This window comes from Wyeomyia smithii, chromosome 2 (genome assembly GCF_029784165.1).
Source record: "Wyeomyia smithii strain HCP4-BCI-WySm-NY-G18 chromosome 2, ASM2978416v1, whole genome shotgun sequence".
Classification (NCBI taxonomy): Eukaryota; Metazoa; Arthropoda; class Insecta; order Diptera; family Culicidae; genus Wyeomyia; species Wyeomyia smithii.
In genome coordinates, this window is record NC_073695.1 from 70,463,073 (window position 1) to 70,482,982 (window position 19,910).

Sequence of the window (19,910 nt, forward strand, 5' to 3'; positions counted from 1 at the left end):
GTCTAAGATTTTTTTGATTTACGTAAGCAACAACAAATTAATTGTATAGGTGAATGAAAGCTTCTAATAATTGCGGCAAATCGTCGTTTTTGAATGAACCCTGCCGAAAATTAAATGCATTCAACCAAACTTCCTTTTAGAGTGTACCAATTCCCAGTTCTCCATTCTTACGGCCAAGCGAAACAGTCGATTCTCACAGGAAAAGCAGACACAACGCATGCCCTGTTGGGTCACTGTTGGCGGTAAAAGCGTCACAAATTTTCCACACAAATACCACCACAATACACCCCACTTGGGTTTCTGATGGTGTCACCGACATTTACAGCGACCACAGCTGAGTCGTGCCGTTTGTTTTCGTTTGTTGCTACTACTCAAAACAACTACCCTCCTGAAAGTACTGGTGTTGGTGCCTCGAAATGAACAGGTCCTTTGCTTCGCGTTCATCGCCTTTCACTACCATTTGTGTGCGAAGCTGCGGGAGAAGAGAGAAACTTTCCCGTCAACTTCTTGTGTGTTGTTTTTCCCGCTTGCCCATGTGGGAAGAGGGAAAATTGTCACGTGAATCCACCGCTAAACCCCTTGTTTTTCGAGCCTTTGAGGTGCAAAAAAAGAACACAAAATGGAAAGCGAGAGAGCAAAAGCAGCTGAATGCAAGCGGGAGCGCAAGTTTCCCTTGGTGTCGGTCGGGCTCCAGCATTGCGAAGCCTTCCATCAGTCGAGGTGCAGATTTGTCCGTGTCCTGTTCGGTGCGTCGTTCGCTCTAGGATCCGTCGAGGAACGGTTCCCATCGTTTGTGGAAATTTCTTGGTCCATTGGAACCGAGAAATCGGCGGGTGAAAGTGCGTAACGGGGTGAAGGATTGGTGGCAAGTGTAAATAATTGCCAATTAAGAAAAAGAAAAACGATGGAGCCAAATAATTGGAAATGGAAAGATCGATGGGGACGCGTGGTGATTGTCTGCGATGCCTAGAAACTCGGTTAGTGGGAAAGTAGTGATTCTCCGTGGCCTACTAAGGCAGAGGGAATTCTCATGTTCAGCATCAGCGTCATCATCGGTGGGTTCGGGCTCGGGTGCTTCATCGAGTGAGAGCAGAAGAGATTTCAACCAACGAGAAAAGGTGAAACGGTCAGAGAGGAAAAATCTTCTCCTGTTTCTGTTGGTGGACTATTCGGTCCAGTGAATGCTGTGCGGTGATTGTGATTGTTTGACGGATACAACATCTAACGCCTGTCGAGTAAGGGTGATTTGGTTTATGAGTGTTCTCCCGCATCTTCATTGCTAGCATGTGAAACTGTCTATCCTGTGTGACCTGTGATTCAGATTTCGATCGAGAATTTATTGCTCCCGCTGGGGCCATCATAGTGAAGAGGAAAGAGCTTGCTGTTCGAAGTGCGAGAAGTGTTTGGAATCGATTGTGTAAAACCGGATGCATATTATACAACACTTCAGTGACAGCTGTTATGATTGTTTAATGAATTATAGATTGGAAGCACGAAATTTGCATTAATTGAAACACCGCAGAGTCGGCTGGGGCGATTGACGCAAACCATAATTACGGAGTACGTACCGTTTCGACTGGTTCGATTACCCTCTAAAGGTATGTATTTGCACCTCAACCTTGGTTACTGCAGACGGTAGAGAGCGGGCGACGAAAGGCTAGAATTTTCATGAACTCGCGTGACGTGAAAAGCAGCACGACAACAATAGCCTCGTGCTCTAATAACTGCTCGTACGATGGCAGTGACGGATACTTGTTCCACATATTCCATGTTCCATAGTGGACAACAACCAAGGCAATTTCGTCACCGTTCGGTAGCACACGGTAGCACGGTAGTGTCTGTGTGAGTGCATGTTTACCCGTGCTTCGTGACTCGATGCTGTTTGCGCAAGTATTTGTAACCGTTGTCCTTGAACTGGTTTTGAAAAACGCTGAACCTACATTGCGATTCCAATAACGCTAGTGAAAAACTGCTATACAGAAGTGGGATTAAAAATTCAAACCAAACCATTTAGTTTTGCCCCATTCATGCTTCTTCTGTCAAGGGAGTGGAGAGTGGTTCTGGTTGTATACCGTTGGGAATCTGTAATGAAACGAATCTAGGCAGATGGAATTCTATGGCGAATGTTGTGGCCTGCTGCGTTGCGGTAAATAAAATGTCGTTTGGTGTCATAAAGTTCTTCCGGCTGACGTTGGTGGAGTTACTAGTGTGACACGCTTTTGCATACTCAGTTGCGTTAGATTACAAACCGAATACACCTAGGTTCTTTATAGAACCTTGATGGATTTTGGTTTCAAATATGAATGCTCAGACATGAGTTCTAATTAAAATATTTACTAGTTATTTTAATTAATCGTACTCGACTCTTTGACTGCTTGTTAGCTCTAATTATTCATAGATTTTGGCGCGAAAAATAAATCCACGAGTAACGACTATGATCAATAATAATTGTTGGAAAATATCTTAGGCATCTTGAAGTTACCGTTCTCGTTGGCCCGCCATGATCACTAATCATTATAATCATCAGATTCTCCCGTTCTGTGTCACCCATGTAGACAATCAGAATTCTGATTATTTCCCAACACTGCTAAATTCGGTGAAGAAAAAATGGATTATTTTATTGTCAAATAAAACGTTTTCACCAGTTTGATAGGTTTTCCTTAATACGACAATACTGCTTATACTAAAGAAGCCGATTCTAGTTACTAGTTATTTTTCTGCCATCAACTTGGATAACAAACGACACGGTGTCAGCACCTTGTTCCATTATCACTCTACAGCGTTGTTGGTCCGCACTCAATCAATTGTCCAATTTTCTTTATCGATGTCATCAGGTCCAGCAGCAAATAAGTGTGCTTCTAAACCTTCCTCTGCTGCTTTATTTAAACCATTTCTACTATTTCGCTATAACGATTTTTTTTTGCATCGCCTTCCAATGATTTCCGCACCAATACCAATAACAGTTCTTCTTCTTATGACTGGCGTTCTTCCAGTGATGGCAAACGAATTTTTTTTTCTCCATGTTTTCCGGAGCTTGACAAAAATGTTGAAAAATTAAAGTAGTGTGACAATTATGCGATCATTTACGCTATGTGACAAAACAACTTGGTATTTTTTCGACTTTTTTGAACGCACATAATGGTTATTTTCAGATGTAAAAAGTACCTACTATTTTAAGCACTTTCCCATAAAAACACAAAACTTATGAAATGTCGATTGTCACAGTTATGCGATCATAGGCAGTACTCTTATGGTCCAGAACTACCTACGAAGTTTGCCGAATTGTATTTTTATTTTAAAGAAGTGTATTTTTAGTTGAGAATGGTTCTATTAAAATTTAAGGAAGGTATATTTTGAAGTAGAATACTTCTCTCAAGAAGTTCGGCTACATAGGGATGTGAAATGAATATCTAAAACCAAGAAAAGTGAAAAATATGTCCAATTACAAATGCTAATAAATCGGTTAGTATTCGATGGATTTCCTTCGTTATTGCAGCAATAGATTGGAAAATCTTTTAAGATTCTTCCCAAATGAAGATAGTTGTAATTTTATTAATCAAACTATTGTACAATCGAAAATAGTCAAGCCTTGTCAAAACGAAAAATTCGACCTCTGGCATGGCTACGGATAGCGTAGCAGTTGCAGCGGGTATCAGTATCGACTTGAGTGGAACGCAGTCTCTGTGCGATAGTGGGCACTAGTAAATGCATTCAATGAAAAGTTGACTCATTTTGACAACACGTGAGGCCTCTGCCATGTTGAATGCCAACGCGAGCGATCGGTCGAGATTCTTGCCGTAGGTAAATAAACAGCCGTAAGTAGAGCTGTTCATTACCCTACGGTAAAAATCTCGCCCGATCGCTCGCGTTGGCATTCAGCCTGGCAGAGGCCTGAGCTGCAGAGATGCCAGGTCATTTCTCCAAATGTCTTCACGTACCAAAGACTAAAAAAGTTACACCGGCAAATCAAAAACGGTCGAGCAAAAAAAAGGTGACCACCTCTACAAAATGAGGGTCATATTACATATTTCCTTAAATCTTCACATACTTTTGAATGTCTTTCATTTGTTTTCACAAACAAAAACAAAAATGTCTCCACCGCAGGGTAAATGTCTTCCATTTAAAGACATGTCTTCCAATCTGGCATCGCTGCTGAGCTGTCTTACTTCGAGTGCTAAATCAGCTTTTTACTCACTATTTTATCACAAGGAATACTTTATTCGCACTGTCAGTGATAACACCAAGATGTGATCGGTATCTTATCCGATATTGAATTGAACATTAAATTGTCCTTTTCAGGATGAAATAAAAACCTGATGATTGAAGAGTTAATGTTTTCTCTTGAGTTAATTTACATTTTTAATTTTGTAAAAGTTATAAATTTTATTTTATCCCCGTGTCTCAGAGCGTACTGAATTATCTTTTCCTTCAGTCATGACATCCGAAAATTTTTCATTATCTCAAAACTTAAAAATTGTCAAGCCCCAACCATGACAAGCAACTTACTATTCAACGTTTATTTACTAGAAAAAAATGACTGACACGCAAGCAGCCGGGTTACCTTTCTTGTAAAAGAATTCTACTTCAACCTTGCGGTCGTGGCTTTGCACACAACCCTCCTGTGATTTTTCAAAAAAAGTATAAACTATTAAAAATTTCCCTCATTCGATGTATTTTCTCAAGTTAACCAAATAACATATAGCACTTCATCGATTGTTTGGAAAAAATATTATCCTGTTTCTTGCCCAGGCAGCGCTAATGCCCGTATCAATTTTTTGCACCAAACTTTTTTATTCTTCTCTGTGCTATGTTTCTGCCACTCTCAGAAAAGTTAATACACTTGCCGCTTATAACACAGCTGAGTAAAAGAACAGGACTGAATCACTCTAATGAGAATACACAGAAGAACTACTGCACTGCACATTGTTTTATTTTGCTGATTTGGCGCTCTAAATTGATAGCGTCCGAAAATTTGATTTTCGTGATGCACTTTATTTGGAAAAGTTTTTATGTATTTTATTGCACTTTATTTGCTTTTTTTGGTTTTTTCATGTGCGTCTGTTATAATGTAAAAATAAATAAATAAATTGTTATTAATTTTGAAAAATTCCCCAGTCAACTCGCGGGAGAGATAAGACGAACGAAGCTTCTTCGGATCCAATGGTAACATAGGCTGTCCAAAACTTAACATGTAAGAATTATCAGAAGATGCCAAAAATAAATAAATACATAAATCAAATCATATGATATTCAATATTTTCTGTAAAATATTTCCTCTAATCTCTCGAAGCACAAACTGTCTATCTAATGGTGGGTTTGGTTTATTTTATTTTGTTTTTACATTTTCGAGATGATCAATATAACATAAGTTATATTGATCATCTCGAAAATGTTAAAAACGTTAAGTTAAAAACGCCGACAAACAATCTGGAGATATTGTTTTTTCGTCGGTACATGTATTGTGTACAACATATTATAACAGAAAACTCACTGTTCTAGATGAGAGATGTTAAAAATTTCAAAAAAATGGCTCGATTATCTGAAGCGAAATGTTTTTCAAAACTCCGAATAATCGAGTCCAACCTGTATCCTAATTATATCTTCTCGACTTCTGCCGGATTTGAAGGAAGTTTTTCTGCATAAACTTTTGTATATTTTTTTTCTACCTTTTAGAGACGTTTTAGTTTTTTGAGGTTGATTTGGGATAAATTTTTAATAGCAGTTTTTGGCCTTTTCCTGATGCTGCTGGTTTTTTGGATATTCCTGTTTTCCTGAGAACTGTTTAAACGGAAACTAAAAATATTTGTTTCCCTTTCTGTTTCAAATGATTTCGGTCAGTTTGCTTATCGAAACACTTCAATGTATTTTGTTTTAAATTTGATTTATTTGCTATTTTTCAAATCTTTTCTAACTTGTAGAATTTTCTTCATCTCACCAGCTTCTACAGAAGCTTCCTGCCGTAATTAACTAAATGTTGAAACCTTTTTGTTTTTGATTTCTTAGAGCGGTTTACAACTTTGTTAGAAATTATTTTTGTTTTGGCCGTTTCATGATTTTACAAATTTTTTGAATTATGTTTTGACTATTTTTTATTGTTTCTTCTGTTTTAGAAAATTTAGATTTTATTTTCCTTATTTCTTTATAATCAGTCAATCATCAATGTTTAGCCAACCTTTTTTTTGTTTTCATAGATAAAAAGTTTTACAAAATGAGCTTTTTGAAACAGGTAATTGAAAAATTTGTCGTGATTCAACAAAAAGAAATAACCCAAAATGACATATGAAAATTTTTTTATCGTGGTGAAGCTTTCCTAAATTAAATGCGAAGTAGCACACAAAGTTTACGTTAAAATAGATAAGCAAACTGTGAAAACTCGAATTAATACTTCTAGAAGAAATTTTTTTTGAGTGAAATCTTTCATTCCTAGAATTGAGTCCTGATAGAAATCAAAAAATATTACCAGCGAAAACATAAACTGTCACAATGCTTTAAGTTTATCTCTAAAAAAAATCAATTAGATAAATTATTCTCGTGACAATCCTCTTAAAAAACTGTTCTTCCACTCCCAGCTCACTCCTATCCACAAACTCTGCTGCGTACTTTCACGGAGCAACGACAGATTTCAAGATTGGCTCTCTTTCACCAGCAATCGTATCGTTTGTCTTTGTCTTGGTAGTTATGTTTTTCGTGGTCGGCGGTAAACGCTTATTTAATCTTTCATGTCAACCCAACAGCCAGATCAACACCCCAATCCCATCCCCAGGACCAAACAGGCAACGGCACATGATCTGAATATAAACGCAATTTTCTTATTATGTTTCACGATTCTAACCACTCCGCTGCAGCAGAGTGAGGTGAACCCCGCTTGGTGCCAGAAAAGATGACCTTTTTTGGCCGAGCCACGGTCCTGGCAACACGATAATAAATTGTGCACAGTCAGTCTGAATCTTGTGCAGTAAAACAATCAGTATTCTTGAGTAATAGAGAGAGGGAGTTCGGGAGCTTCCGCTGGCAGCGATTTTTTTGAATTAATTCTTTTTTAAATGCAGACTGTTGTACAACACACATTATGTTTGCTTGGGATAATTTTTTTATGTTTATTCATTTTGTGTGAATAATTCTGAACCCGATGAGTAAGCAGAAAATGATGTTTGTGTATAAAAAAAATTATAATTTCAGTTTTAGAAAATTCATTGTTTCAACTAATTATTTTCTTGATGTTTCATACAACATTCAACCTGTTTGTTTCAATTACTGTTTGGTATAATTTCCAAGCTCAGGAAATAGCACTCTCATCACAGCTGACCGAATGAAATATTTTTTGTTTTGTTACAAGCATAGCTGTGAGGATGGACAATAGCAATAAGGAAAAGATGTTGAGGCTAGGAGAAATAATTTTTTTTTCTTTCTTCTGTTGTTAGTTTCTGGTTTTACCACATAATCTACTTTGTCGGATTGTGTATCGAACAAAAAAGTTCGACTTGAAGAGGGAATTGTGATTTCTAGTGTTTGGTTTGAGAGAAAAAGGGAGAGTATTATTGAAGCACGATTTTCTATCGATCAGAAGAACGAAGAGATTTCTATCACACTTAAATCCACTCAAAAACTTCTTTGTTTGGCTTCGGCTTCGCAATATGCTTTCATCACGTTTATGTGATACTAGGGTTACAAGCCTGCCGTTCAGGCTTACCGTAAACAATGCCTGCAATTGGCGTTGAAGCGTTGCAAATTATTATAAATTATGCAAAAGCATACAGAACACTACATTTCTAATTAAATTTATTTATTTATTTATTTATTTATTTATTTATTTATTTATTTATTTCGTCAAACAAAAGTAGACTACATATGCTTAAAAGGGAGGGGAAATAAGGGGGAATAAATTGCCACCGGCAGATTGGCTATAGCGAGACTGAATTTGAATTTTGCTTTAATAATTAAGCTGCCTTCTCCTTCCGGTCGGTTTTTGCATTTTCCGCTGTTTGGAGACATACTTTGTGTTCCTGTTTATGGTGCTACCATTGAAATTTATTACCAGATGCTGCTGCGTTGCGTATATGATTAGGATTTGTTCTACGAACCTATATCATCAAAATATTTTCTCACGCTTCTTCAAAGCTGTCAGGAATTTCAGTTTGACCCCCCCGATGAAAAGAGCATCGTTAGTTGATTCCAGGCTCGTAAATCTTTGTTTCTTTTCGATTCCAGACAGTTTAAATTTTTTTCCTGTATCGGTCATTCTTCGAATTGGTTAAAAATTTCTACTTTGGGTGATAACGGTTGCACAGCAGATAATCTCTTCGCTGCTGACTCTGCTACTATCCTTCTCGCGTTGTCAACCATAGGATAAAAAGCAGCCCTCGTAGGAAGTGGGTGCAGGGGGATCAAACTTTCAAACGAGAAAAATCCACAGAGTCAACAACAAATCGGGTGAAAAATAAAAAAACGTATCTATTTCCTCTTCACTGGCTGGCGACACCGGATGACAAACGGTGCTTTGCTGGTTTCCCTCCATCAATCATAATCAAACATGTGGTACTGATTTTGAATAAGAAAAATTTCAACTCATTCTGGCTGCTCTGTCGTACTATTTTCCTAGAAAATTTTTCTTCTACAATATCCCAATACAGACGGATCCTTGCTCGTTTCGCGACAGAAAAAAAACTTTCATCACCATCGTCATCATCGTGTGACATGGGTAAGAGTCATCTGTGCGAAAGGTTGCGATCGGCAAAAGGAAGAGCGACAAGCGGGATGGTCATCCTTTTCACTGGAGAGGAAAGTTTACTCGAATAAAAAGTTGAATCACGAGTGACGTCAGTCTGATGTTAGAAGAAACCACGTTAGTCTATTAGTGAGGTAGCATTTATAAAGTGATTTAATTTTGCCGTGGTTTTTCATTTAAAATTTATTCAACGATGCGGGACTCCAATCATTTCACTTTTCGCATCCAATAAAGCTTGAAGCGGACAACAAATACCAATGCAATTAATTATCTGGCATAAATAATTTCAGCCACAAAAGTTTTTTTTAATAACGTCTCAGATTAAACTTGCGTTCGGTCGAGTGAAATGCAAACTTTCAGAAACTGGAACAGCAGCTATTCGCTACAATGTTTTCTGTGTGTTGCATATCTTTTCACTGGGTGATTTATTGATTTTGCTTTCTGTCCATTCCGAATCCGTGGATAGCTGTGCAATGAAATGATTTTTGATGGCGTTTTAGATAAGCTGTAGACAGAGTCGCTGCACACAGTTCTACTTTGCCTTCAAAGTGAATATTTTGATTTCTTCGAATTTTGAACAATTTCTTGTTAATTTTCAATAACTATATAATTTTTCAAATAATATAATCTTTGCCAACAAAAAAATAATATGGCAGCTAGTTTTCAATTGAGTTAACTTCTGAAACATACTTTTCCCAATTCCCAATTCCAATCCTAATCTAAATCCCAATCCCAATTCCAATCTCAATCCCAATCCAAATCCCAATCCAAATCCCAATCCCAATCCCATTCCCATTCCCAATCCCAATCCCAATCCCAATCCCAATCCCAATCCCAATTTCAATCTCAATCCCAATCCCAATCCCAATCCCAATTTCAATTCCAATCCCAATCCCAATCCCAATCCCAATCCCAATCCCAATCCCAATCCCAATCCAAATCCCAATCCCAATCCCAATCACAATCCCAATCCCAATCCCAATCCCAAACCCAATCCCAATCCCAATCCCTATCCCTATCCGAATCCGAATCCGAATCCGAATCCGAATCCCAATCCCAATCCCAATCCTAATCCCAATCCCAATCCCAATCCCAATCCCAATCCCAATTCCAATCCCAATCCCAATCCCAACCCCTATCCCAATCCCAATCCCAATCCCAATCCCAATCCCAATCCCAATCCCAATCCCAATCCCAATCCCAATCCCAATCCCAATCCCAATCCCAATCCCAATCCCAATCCCAATCCCAATCCCAACCCCTATCCCAATCCCAATCCCAATCCCAATCCCAATCCCAATCCCAATCCCAATCCCAATCCCAATCCCAATCCCAATCCCAATTCCAATTCCAATCCCAATCCCAATCCCAATCCCAATCCCAATCCCAATCCCAATCCCAATCCCAATCCCAATCCCAATCCCAATCCCAATCCCAATCCCAATCCCAATCCCAATCCCAATCCCAATCCCAATCCCAATCCCAATCCCAATCCCAATCCCAATCCCAATCCCAATCCCAATCCCAATCCCAATCCCAATCCCAATCCCAATCCCAATCCCAATCCCAATCCCAATCCCAATCCCAATCCCAATCCCAATCCCAATCCCAATCCCAATCCCAATCCCAATCCCAATCCCAATCCCAATCCCAATCCCAATCCCAATCCCAATCCCAATCCCAATCCCAATCCCAATCCCAATCCCAATCCCAATCCCAATCCCAATCCCAATCCCAATCCCAATCCCAATCCCAATCCCAATCCCAATCCCAATCCCAATCCCAATCCCAATCCCAATCCCAATCCCAATCCCAATCCCAATCCCAATCCCAATCCCAATCCCAATCCCAATCCCAATCCCAATCCCAATCCCAATCCCAATCCCAATCCCAATCCCAATCCCAATCCCAATCCCAATCCCAATCCCAATCCCAATCCCAATCCCAATCCCAATCCCAATCCCAATCCCAATCCCAATCCCAATCCCAATCCCAATCCCAATCCCAATCCCAATCCCAATCCCAATCCCAATCCCAATCCCAATCCCAATCCCAATCCCAATCCCAATCCCAATCCCAATCCCAATCCCAATCCCAATCCCAATCCCAATCCCAATCCCAATCCCAATCCCAATCTCAATCCCAATCCCAATCCCAATCCCAATCCCAATCTCAATCCCAATCCCAATCCCAATCCCAATCCCAATCCCAATACCAATCCCAATCCCAATCCCAATCCCAATCCCACTCCCAATCCCAATCCCAGCTTAGTAGTCCATCTCTCGAATTCATTGATACTAACGTTATCAAGATGAACGATGTCTCAATTTAATTCCGATCATTCACATTTTACTCTATATGTGATTTTGAAACCTCTGCATCGTCTTACTAATATAGAAACATTATAAATGAATGTTGAAATGTAAAAAAGGTAAATTAAAATACTCTTTTTTATACTGCTAGTCATGATGAGTGCCACCAAATATAAATAAAATAAACAAAATTCATTTATTACCATTGCAAAAACATTCCGTAATTCCTTTTTATTCGAGTAAACTTCAGTAATAAGGTAACCATAAGGTTTTTAGAATCAATTTTTGATGATTTGAACTACCTGGGACCATTTTCTTGAGATAAACTGTTAATCATCATCAGCAGCAGCATTGCATTTTCTCTTGTTCGCACACGAGTAGAAATCGGAAAAAGTGCATTCCAAAAGCTCAAAGCGGAAAATAATTAAAGATCATCTGTAGCTATTTAAGCGTTTCTATTAAATTTGGTGCCCCTAGCCATTACCGAAACGCGTCAACTAACGTGAGAGTGTCGCATAAAAGTTGCTCGCCGTGTTCGTCGCTTTTAAGTTATGTTTACGTAGAAACTTATTTAAGTCTCAGTAAAAAACGATAATGGCTAGGGACACCAAAATTCACAGGAATGGTTGTATAGCTATAATCTTTCATTTTTTTCCGGTTTCAGCTTTTGGAATGACCAGTCGATTATAATCGACGAGAGATCGGCGCACAGCGGTCCAATAAGACAAAAAGTGGAACTTAATTCCATAGCGCCTTTCACCTTCAGCCTAGCTTAATAAAGTCTTTGGAATAATTGTTTGTATGAATGACCCGCATAATCGCAAATTGTCAAAAGGTAAGAAAAGTTTACTATACTAAAATTAAAAAAAAAAACTTGTTTGTGTTAAGAGATAGAAGCAAAGTTGTAGAAGATTCAAAAATATGAAACTTTGTTGAACAAATGAAAATCCTATCGTCGTACAAAGTTATAAAGTATTCTATATGGAACTTACTTAAAAGTTAGTTTTTGTACTTAACTTTTGTTAGTTGCATTTTACACGAAAGTATTGTTCGGAGGAATTGTTAGGGCTCACAAAAAACACACAATTTGACAATTTGCGATTATGCGGGTCATTCATACAAACAATTGTTTCGAAGACTTTATTAAGCTAAGATAATGGGGAAAGGCGCCATGGAATAAAGTTCCACTTTTTGCCTTATTGGACCACTGTGCGGCGGCGCTCTATTGCACATCACTTGTACTGTACACTGAAGTCGCTTTTTACGCGGAGATACTTGCCGCGTAAAAAGAAACCGCGCAAAAAACCGCGTAAATTCCGGAATCCGCGTCGGAAAAACCGCGTAAATTACGGGATCCGCGTAAAAAAACCGCGTAAATTCCGGAATCCGCGTAAAAAAAACGCGTAAATTCCGGAATCCACGTAAAACAACCGCGTAAAAAGCGACCTTAGTGTAATATACTGTTACATGTACCAACATGTTTTCTTTCAAGACATCATTTTTTATTTCGTTCTGACAGTAGGGTAATCAAGAATGGGGATTGTTACGAAGTTTTCGAAAATTCTTTATCTTCGAGACTACCGTAAAACGGGGCGAATAGAAACAGTTTCCGTTGTATTTTGCAGTGAACAAAAAATGCCGTAATGTCTAGAACGAATATAAAAGCTTTAAAACACGGGTCTAGCCTTCCTCTATCAAGAAGTAAATACCATTTTGATGAATAAATAATTCATTCTTTTAGGCCGTTACAAATTCTATTTTCATTTTATGTCACCCCCCCCCCCTCTTCAAAAATATTGAATAATGGAAGAAGAAGAAAAAAAAAGTCCAAACCGTTTTGTTCAGTTTATTGTTTTTCCGACAGCATAAATGCTTTATTTAGCAACAAACAAGTCCAGTGACAGCGAGGGTGTCGTCAAAAGGCAAGCGAAATAAATAAAAATAATAATAAAGTTATTTTTCAATATTTATTTGAGTGCAAGTTACAAACGTCATAACTTGCACACAAACTTTGATCAAAGATATTTCTTTTTTTTTCGTCTCGGTGTTATTTATTTTTTGCCACCCCCTTTGCTAACTTTGATAACCTTGGACATAAAAAGAATTCGAAATTTGTATCAGCCTTATTGAAAAAAATGTTACATATGTCTATTCGAATAGAAACACTCAACAACCGACTGCGTTCTATTGAAAGACTCGATTTTGGTTTTGGAGAAAAAAAAAACATTTGCACAATCTCTATAGAAATGAGATGCAGAAAACGTCAAAAAGTACTTAAATGGCGGAATTAATTTAATTCATGTACGTCATCATAACGTACGGGTATCTCCTAACAGCGTTCGGAACGATAGGATTAAGAGTTCAGGGTAAGGCATTTCTATCATTTCAAGATCTTCTTGTACTTCCTCTAGACACGGTGTCCAGCTACATTTTGTACTGGTAGAACCGGAGTTTTGGCCCGTTTCTTTCGGGTTGTGCGTGGATGTCTTAGTCAATTCATGCAGCAGACTTTTGTCAAGTTTTTGGCTAATAGCTTGGTTGTCTGATGATAATAGAGGCACAAATCCTCCACATGTAAGGGGAACGTGCCGTTATAAGCCATGGCTTTTTAGCCGACCTACCTGATACTTGATGGTAACTGAGGAAGTTTATTCCATATTTCGTGGCCGTTCGACGAAGTGACAATTTTTTCTGTGTAATATTCTTGCAGCTTGCGTCAAGCGAAGTGAATCCGGTTTTTGTACGTTTTTGTACCTTTTTATGTTTAAATCCGATAAGATGGAAGCTGAGAATGTACAAAACATGTTTTTGGGTATCATGTTACAAAAAAAATATGATTACATTTCTCAAATCGTTTTGTGTAAAAGTATTCGCTATAGCGTTGTATCTATTCACCCCTCAAATTTACGTACCGAGAGGTTTCCATGAAACATAAGTGAAAGTTTCATAAGTACCTTACGGCAATCCTCGAATCCACCATGAAAACTTAAAATGTATCACTTCTGAACCAGTACAGCTCACGAACAAGCTTAAAGTGGAACAAAATGGCTTCCATAGGTAACGTTTTTTGGCAATCGAAAATGCTCTGAACATCAGGCTCCATTTTATATTTTTTTTAACAAACTGAAACTAGTGCTTCTAACTTAGAACTGGGTTCAGAAGACTTGTTTACAACTGAACTATCCGAGAAAATTCTTTTACATGATTTTTAATGTTATTAAAGACTTGTAATAACATTCTTCAAGCTCAGAAGTTTTGTTTCTATTCACCCCGCTGTTTCTATTCACCTCGTTTTACGGTACCGTTTCAAATCTAACGAAACATTTGCCGGTTCCATTTTCAATTTTACAGAATGTACCCCAAAATAGGAAACTAAGACGTAGTTCTACGTCAAAGTTGTTTTTTCTCATGGGAAGTATTGATTGTTTTATATTATAATAATAGTTTTCAGGATTATAATTGGCTTTATGATATATCAAATTTAATTTGGACAGACCAATCTTCAATCTTCCTTCGAATACAAAATTTATGAGTTATAATTGCTTACTCTATTGATATTTTATTTTATTCTGGCGCAACACTTCATGCAAAACACCAAGAAACAGTTTAAAAAGTTTTCACTCAAATTGGCTATCCAGTTTAGATAATTTATTAACGATAAAACCGATGAAATCGGCTAAAGGGTTATGGTTGATTGTCACGGCCATTTTGAAAGAGGTCCCATAAGGTAGTAGTTTCGGACCAATTATATTATATCAGTAAAATCGACAGAAATCGGTTTCAGAATTAATTCAGCGGTACTAAGTTAGATATATTATAAAACATTCAAGACTAAAACATACTACTAGATGATTGAATTATTTTTAACACAGTATAATCGCCATTTTTCACTGCAAAATAGTGCCAGTGTTCAAGCGCTAGTGCAGCCTTTCCGCCTAGCCAAATTGGTGCAATTTAGTCTTCCGCCGAAGGGTTGCGTTCGTATTTGGAGCACGATGTAGGGGATTCAAATCGATTGCTGCCACTGCCGGGTTGTATTTTGATCGACCCCTCCTTGTTTCCCAGGCTCAGTAGAATGCAGCATTGGGGGGGAACTGTTAAAGGAAAGTAGGCAGCAGCTAATGAGTTGGAACATTTAGTCGTCGATGCCAACGAGGTATGATTTATTGACACAGGTCATGGCGCACGAGATTGACTATCCAGCATCGCCATGGCTTACTGCACGCGGCACTGCAAATTAGGAGACAGCCTAGGCTGGAAGGAAGCGTAAGCGTGTTGCCACTGCTCGGCCGATGCACTAAATCTATCTGATTGACTCCAGGACAGCGTGATGAAGAAACTAATTGACCATGATTTTATGGAGCAAATTGGGCGTGAAGGCGTTCGCGAATTTTATCGGCTCTCTAAATATTCCGAAGATTTTTTGGATTGTGATTCTACGGGGATTTTTGTTCCCATCTGCATTTGATTTGACATCTTTCAGGTCCGTTTTCGGAATTATATAATAGTCTGAATTTTTATCACAGAAATAAATTGTCTGACAAAAACGTTGATATTTTGGTCGTACAGATAAACTCTTGAATGCTCCAACGTTCGGATGCTAGTCGATTGCCAAGAGCATACAACACCCACCTGTGCTAACGATCGATAAACAAAGTTAGGACGGGACCGAGTTTGTCGTTTGTCGGTTCGCTGCAACTGTGGGAGGTACAAAGGAAAGCAAAAAGTTAAGGAAGCTCATTACTGCTATCATCTTACAGAGCTCGGGGGTGGAACACCAGAATGAGTGAGTGTGGGTGAATTAAATGTCACTCATAATGAGCTTTTGATATTCATTTGATATTAAATGTCAGTGAAAGATACTCGTAGGAAATTCTTGGAAAGCGTATACGAAATAATATTGCTTTTTGCTTGCCGAGCTAATCTAAATGTTTTTGTTTTGCTCTTTCACAGATATCGAAAGTGGCTCGGAGAGGAGTTTTGTAATCAGCGTAGCTTAAATAGTGAAGCTAGGTTTTTAAGGTGTTCCACAAAGTAGTGAAGTAAAAGAATTTAGTGTATTTCCAACGTAGTTGCTGCATTAGAGATCAATGTTACACTGTTAAACAAAAGAATAAAATAATCATTCGTTACTATTATACTAGTAAAAGCTGTTCCAGTTAATAGTTTTCTACAGTAGCATTTAGTATCATCCCAGTATGTTGCAATCAAAATAAAGGTTCTAAAAAAAGAATATAATAATTTCACTGCCACTTCGCAAAACGACCGAAGAGTGTCGTTTGAAAAGTGTTCAGCTAAAGTAATATCAGCTAGTACCAGCTTCCCTCCGCGAGATGAAACAACAGCGTCGCGCGATTAAAGGTGAGTTTTCTTTATCTAATGCAGCGGTTCTCAACCTTTTTTTTGTTCGCGTACCCCTTGGTGATATTTTTGCAGAGTGGGAGAGAGTAGTGATAGATCATGTTGCAGTAGTCTTATGTAGGTTTCAAATTAAACTTTGGTTTGGTTGATTGCTACAGTCATGTTTTGGAGCAAGATTGAAAAACAAATGAAGTATTTTAGAAAAAATTGCTTTGTCCGCCATTACTGATTTTTCTTTCGCGTACCCCCTGAAGGCTTTCGAGTACCCCCAGGGGTACGCGTACTCCAGGTTGAGAACCGCTGATCTAATGTAAATCAAGTTCTCAAACGAATGCAATGTTTTTATATTATTGTTACATTTTTTATAACCCTAGTCGTAACCTAGTAAAAATACAACGATTGGCTTTCTTGTTATTGGACATTAAATTAAATATATGTTTTTTGAGGAAAAAAAAGCAAAAGGTTGTGTGTAAGACACGACCACAATTTCTTCTACACAAAATAATTATCACTAAATTTAAATTCAAAATTGATTATATTTTGCTGAGAATATAGTATTTGTAAAAGAAAATCCTTCAGCTTCATTCGAAATATGGAATAGGTTGAGAAATTTTAGTGCCACATTACTATTACAACGGTTTCTAATACTATAAATTAGCTTGCCCACTCGCTTATTATACAGCGAATGGAATGTCTCAACGTTATGCAAAGCAAACGATAGAATGCGATTATTTTAAAAAAGGGCACAAACATTCAAGGGAATGAAATGAACATTGCGGTACGGCATTGCCGTCATTGCTAGGAAGTAATGTGATATGTATTCAAAAATTTTACTTTTTTATTACATACACTAAAGTCGCTTTTTACGCGGGGATACGTGCCGCGTAAAAAAATTGCGTAAATTCCGGAATCCGCGTAAAAAAAGCCGCGTAAAGAAAAACCGCGTAAAACCGCGTATTTTGCAGCTACTGTCTGACAACACATAATCACTGTCAATCGTATGTGTAAAAACAGTTCTGAACCTAATGGCAAATTAATGCAATTGACTATCTCCGGTACGAATAAAATCATGCCTCTCTGTTGGCTGCCCTGTATTTTTCATTAATCCTAATTTTTTGTCTCAAGAGTGAATGTTCAAATAAGCCGGTTTATATTCAAACATTTATAATGCGGTTCTGTTGCTAAAATCGACTGTAAAACTAAACCATCCCACTCGCATCATACTGTTGATGCTGAATTCCAATGTAACATTTCATTCCGTTGCAATTCATAGAAGGGTGTATTAATGAAAATTTTGCTGACCATGCACACCACATATATCGTCCCGCAAGGTACTTCACCTCACCCCCGTTCGAATCGATGGCAGGTTCACAGTCTTACACAGCCAAGCTAGCGCCATCGAAGCGAAGAAGAGACTGGTTTAGTTGAACAGACAGATAACAGCCAAGCGCCTGTCCCTTGCCCGCAGATTGGGGAACGGCACACAAAAAATGGATTTTCATACTGGCTCGTTTCTTCGGCCAGGATTTTCCCGGGCTCCGTGTGCTCTCGTTGTAATAATACGTGTGGAAATATTGCTCTTCATAAGCTCATATAAATATATTAGTTTTTTGGTCGGTCGTGTGTCGTGCGCTCCGTTTGCTTGCGCTTGGTATGTCTTGTCTCATCTTGTCTAATGGCAGGCTATATAGAGCCGCAGCAGCAGTACCAGTCAGGACTGTTCGGGTGTTATCTTTATTATTGCAAGCGGACATAATACTGATCAAATATGGCCATGCTCTGGTTCGAGAACGTTTTCCTTTGGCCTGAGGTAGACAGCAGATACCAGTTCGGAGATTGCTCGTTTTTAATCAAATGAAAATTCCAATCCGTTACGGTCTAGACCAACAGGGTTGTTATTTTTTAGGAGTTTGTATTAGTCGGAAAGAATTTTATTAGCACGGGTAACCGATATATACTGAAGACAGAAAGTCTGTTCATCTCTGCAAAATAAGTCAAGTGGAAGTAAAAACGTATTTTGATTATGAGTTGTTATTTTTCTCAGTGCTTCTAAAGACAGTAAAAGTAAAGCACCTTATAGCCCGGGCTAACACTGAGATATATTCTGAGGCGAAAATCTTTCGGGGTAACGTCTTCCATCGCGTTGAGATTGTATATCATAATTTATATTGAAAGATGTAGGTTAGGTTGAAAAAAAAAACGAAATAAAAATAGGTGAAGAGGTTATTTAGAAGACACGACCGTAAGGATAACGTAAAATTACGACGGCTTGTTTAAGATCAATGAATTTTTTGCAATAGGTTTGGGAATACACTCGATTGGGGTTAAGCAATTTAATGGTGTGAAGCGGTAAATTTCAGTGGTAATTCTCTTCCAACTCTCTTTTTTGATTAACTGATTGGCTATTTCGAAGTCTTGTAAATCGGGATAACATAACTCCACGATGGTATGCTAATAATGACAATTATAGCATTTGAAAAATCTTCTGTTTTTGTTTCATATGCATATTTGCATCTTTTGGAATTTTAGGCTTTGGATGCATGGAACTTTGCCAACTGGATTCATTAGGTGATTTAGTTCATTTACACACACCAACGGATTCGTTGAACGCGTTCAAGCTTATCCTCGCTGTGATAGGTTTATAACGGATTTTGCAAACGTTATTATAATTTAACCTAGTATAATTATTTAAATACAATTGACTGAATGTGATATCCCAAAGGACTAAGGATTTATATGAGAAAAAATCGCGTATAGACTTATCACTTCAATGTAACATTGTACCGCTCCGTGTGACTTCTCTTACTTACGACTCGAATACTTTATATATAACCCATTAAAACCCATATACAACCCATTCAAACATAGAGCAAATTTGTATATTTTGTGATACGAAACACGCACACGTGCGCCTGATCTCAACAGCATTACTACAACAGCTGGTTACGTAGTCCGTAAAAGGCCCTGTTTGCGGCTGCTATCCGCCTCTTTATCTCACGGCTAACCTCGTTGTCACATGTCACTAATGTTCCCAGGTAAATATATTCGTCGACTACTTCAAATGTTTCCCCATCTAGCACCACCGTAGCACCAACATCCGACGGACTACCACGCACTCTGCCAGCCACCATGTATTTCGTTTTGGCAGAGTTTATGACGTGCCCTAATCTCGCAGCCTCCCTCCTGAGAGGTTCGAAGGCCTCTTCCACAGCTCTACGGTTGATACCAATGATGTCGATATCGTCCGCAAAACCGAGAAGCATGTGCGGCGTCGTAATGATGGTGCCGCTTCTCTGCACACCAGCCCTCCGTATAGCACCTTCCAATGCGATGTTGAACAATAAGTTCGACAGCCCGTCGCCCTGCTTCAAACCATCTAACGTCACGAACGAGTCCGATATCTCACCGGCTATCCTGACGCTTGATGTAGAACCTTCAAGGGTGGCACGAATCAGCCTAATCAGCTTTGTTGGGAAGCCATGTTCATTCATAATCTGCCATAACTCATTTCT

At 38.4% G+C, this 19,910-nt stretch overlaps 1 protein-coding gene across 6 annotated transcripts in view; it reads left to right on the forward strand.

Moving 5' to 3' along the window:
* The first annotated feature begins 696 nt into the window (after positions 1-696).
* Positions 697-19,910, forward strand: part of LOC129724969 (uncharacterized) — a 299,807-nt gene continuing 280,593 nt past the window's right edge. For 4 of the 6 annotated variants that reach the window (XM_055680299.1, XM_055680301.1, XM_055680300.1 and 1 more), the window contains exons 1-2: positions 697-1,598; positions 15,991-16,398. Coding sequence is in view for 1 of the 6 variants with exons in the window: in XM_055680297.1 (XP_055536272.1) it covers positions 16,371-16,398 (28 nt within the window). In the remaining 5 variants the exon portion in view is untranslated. The remainder of the gene's footprint in view (positions 1,599-15,990; positions 16,399-19,910) is intronic. The other 2 variants (XM_055680302.1, XM_055680303.1) reach the window with 1 other exon arrangement.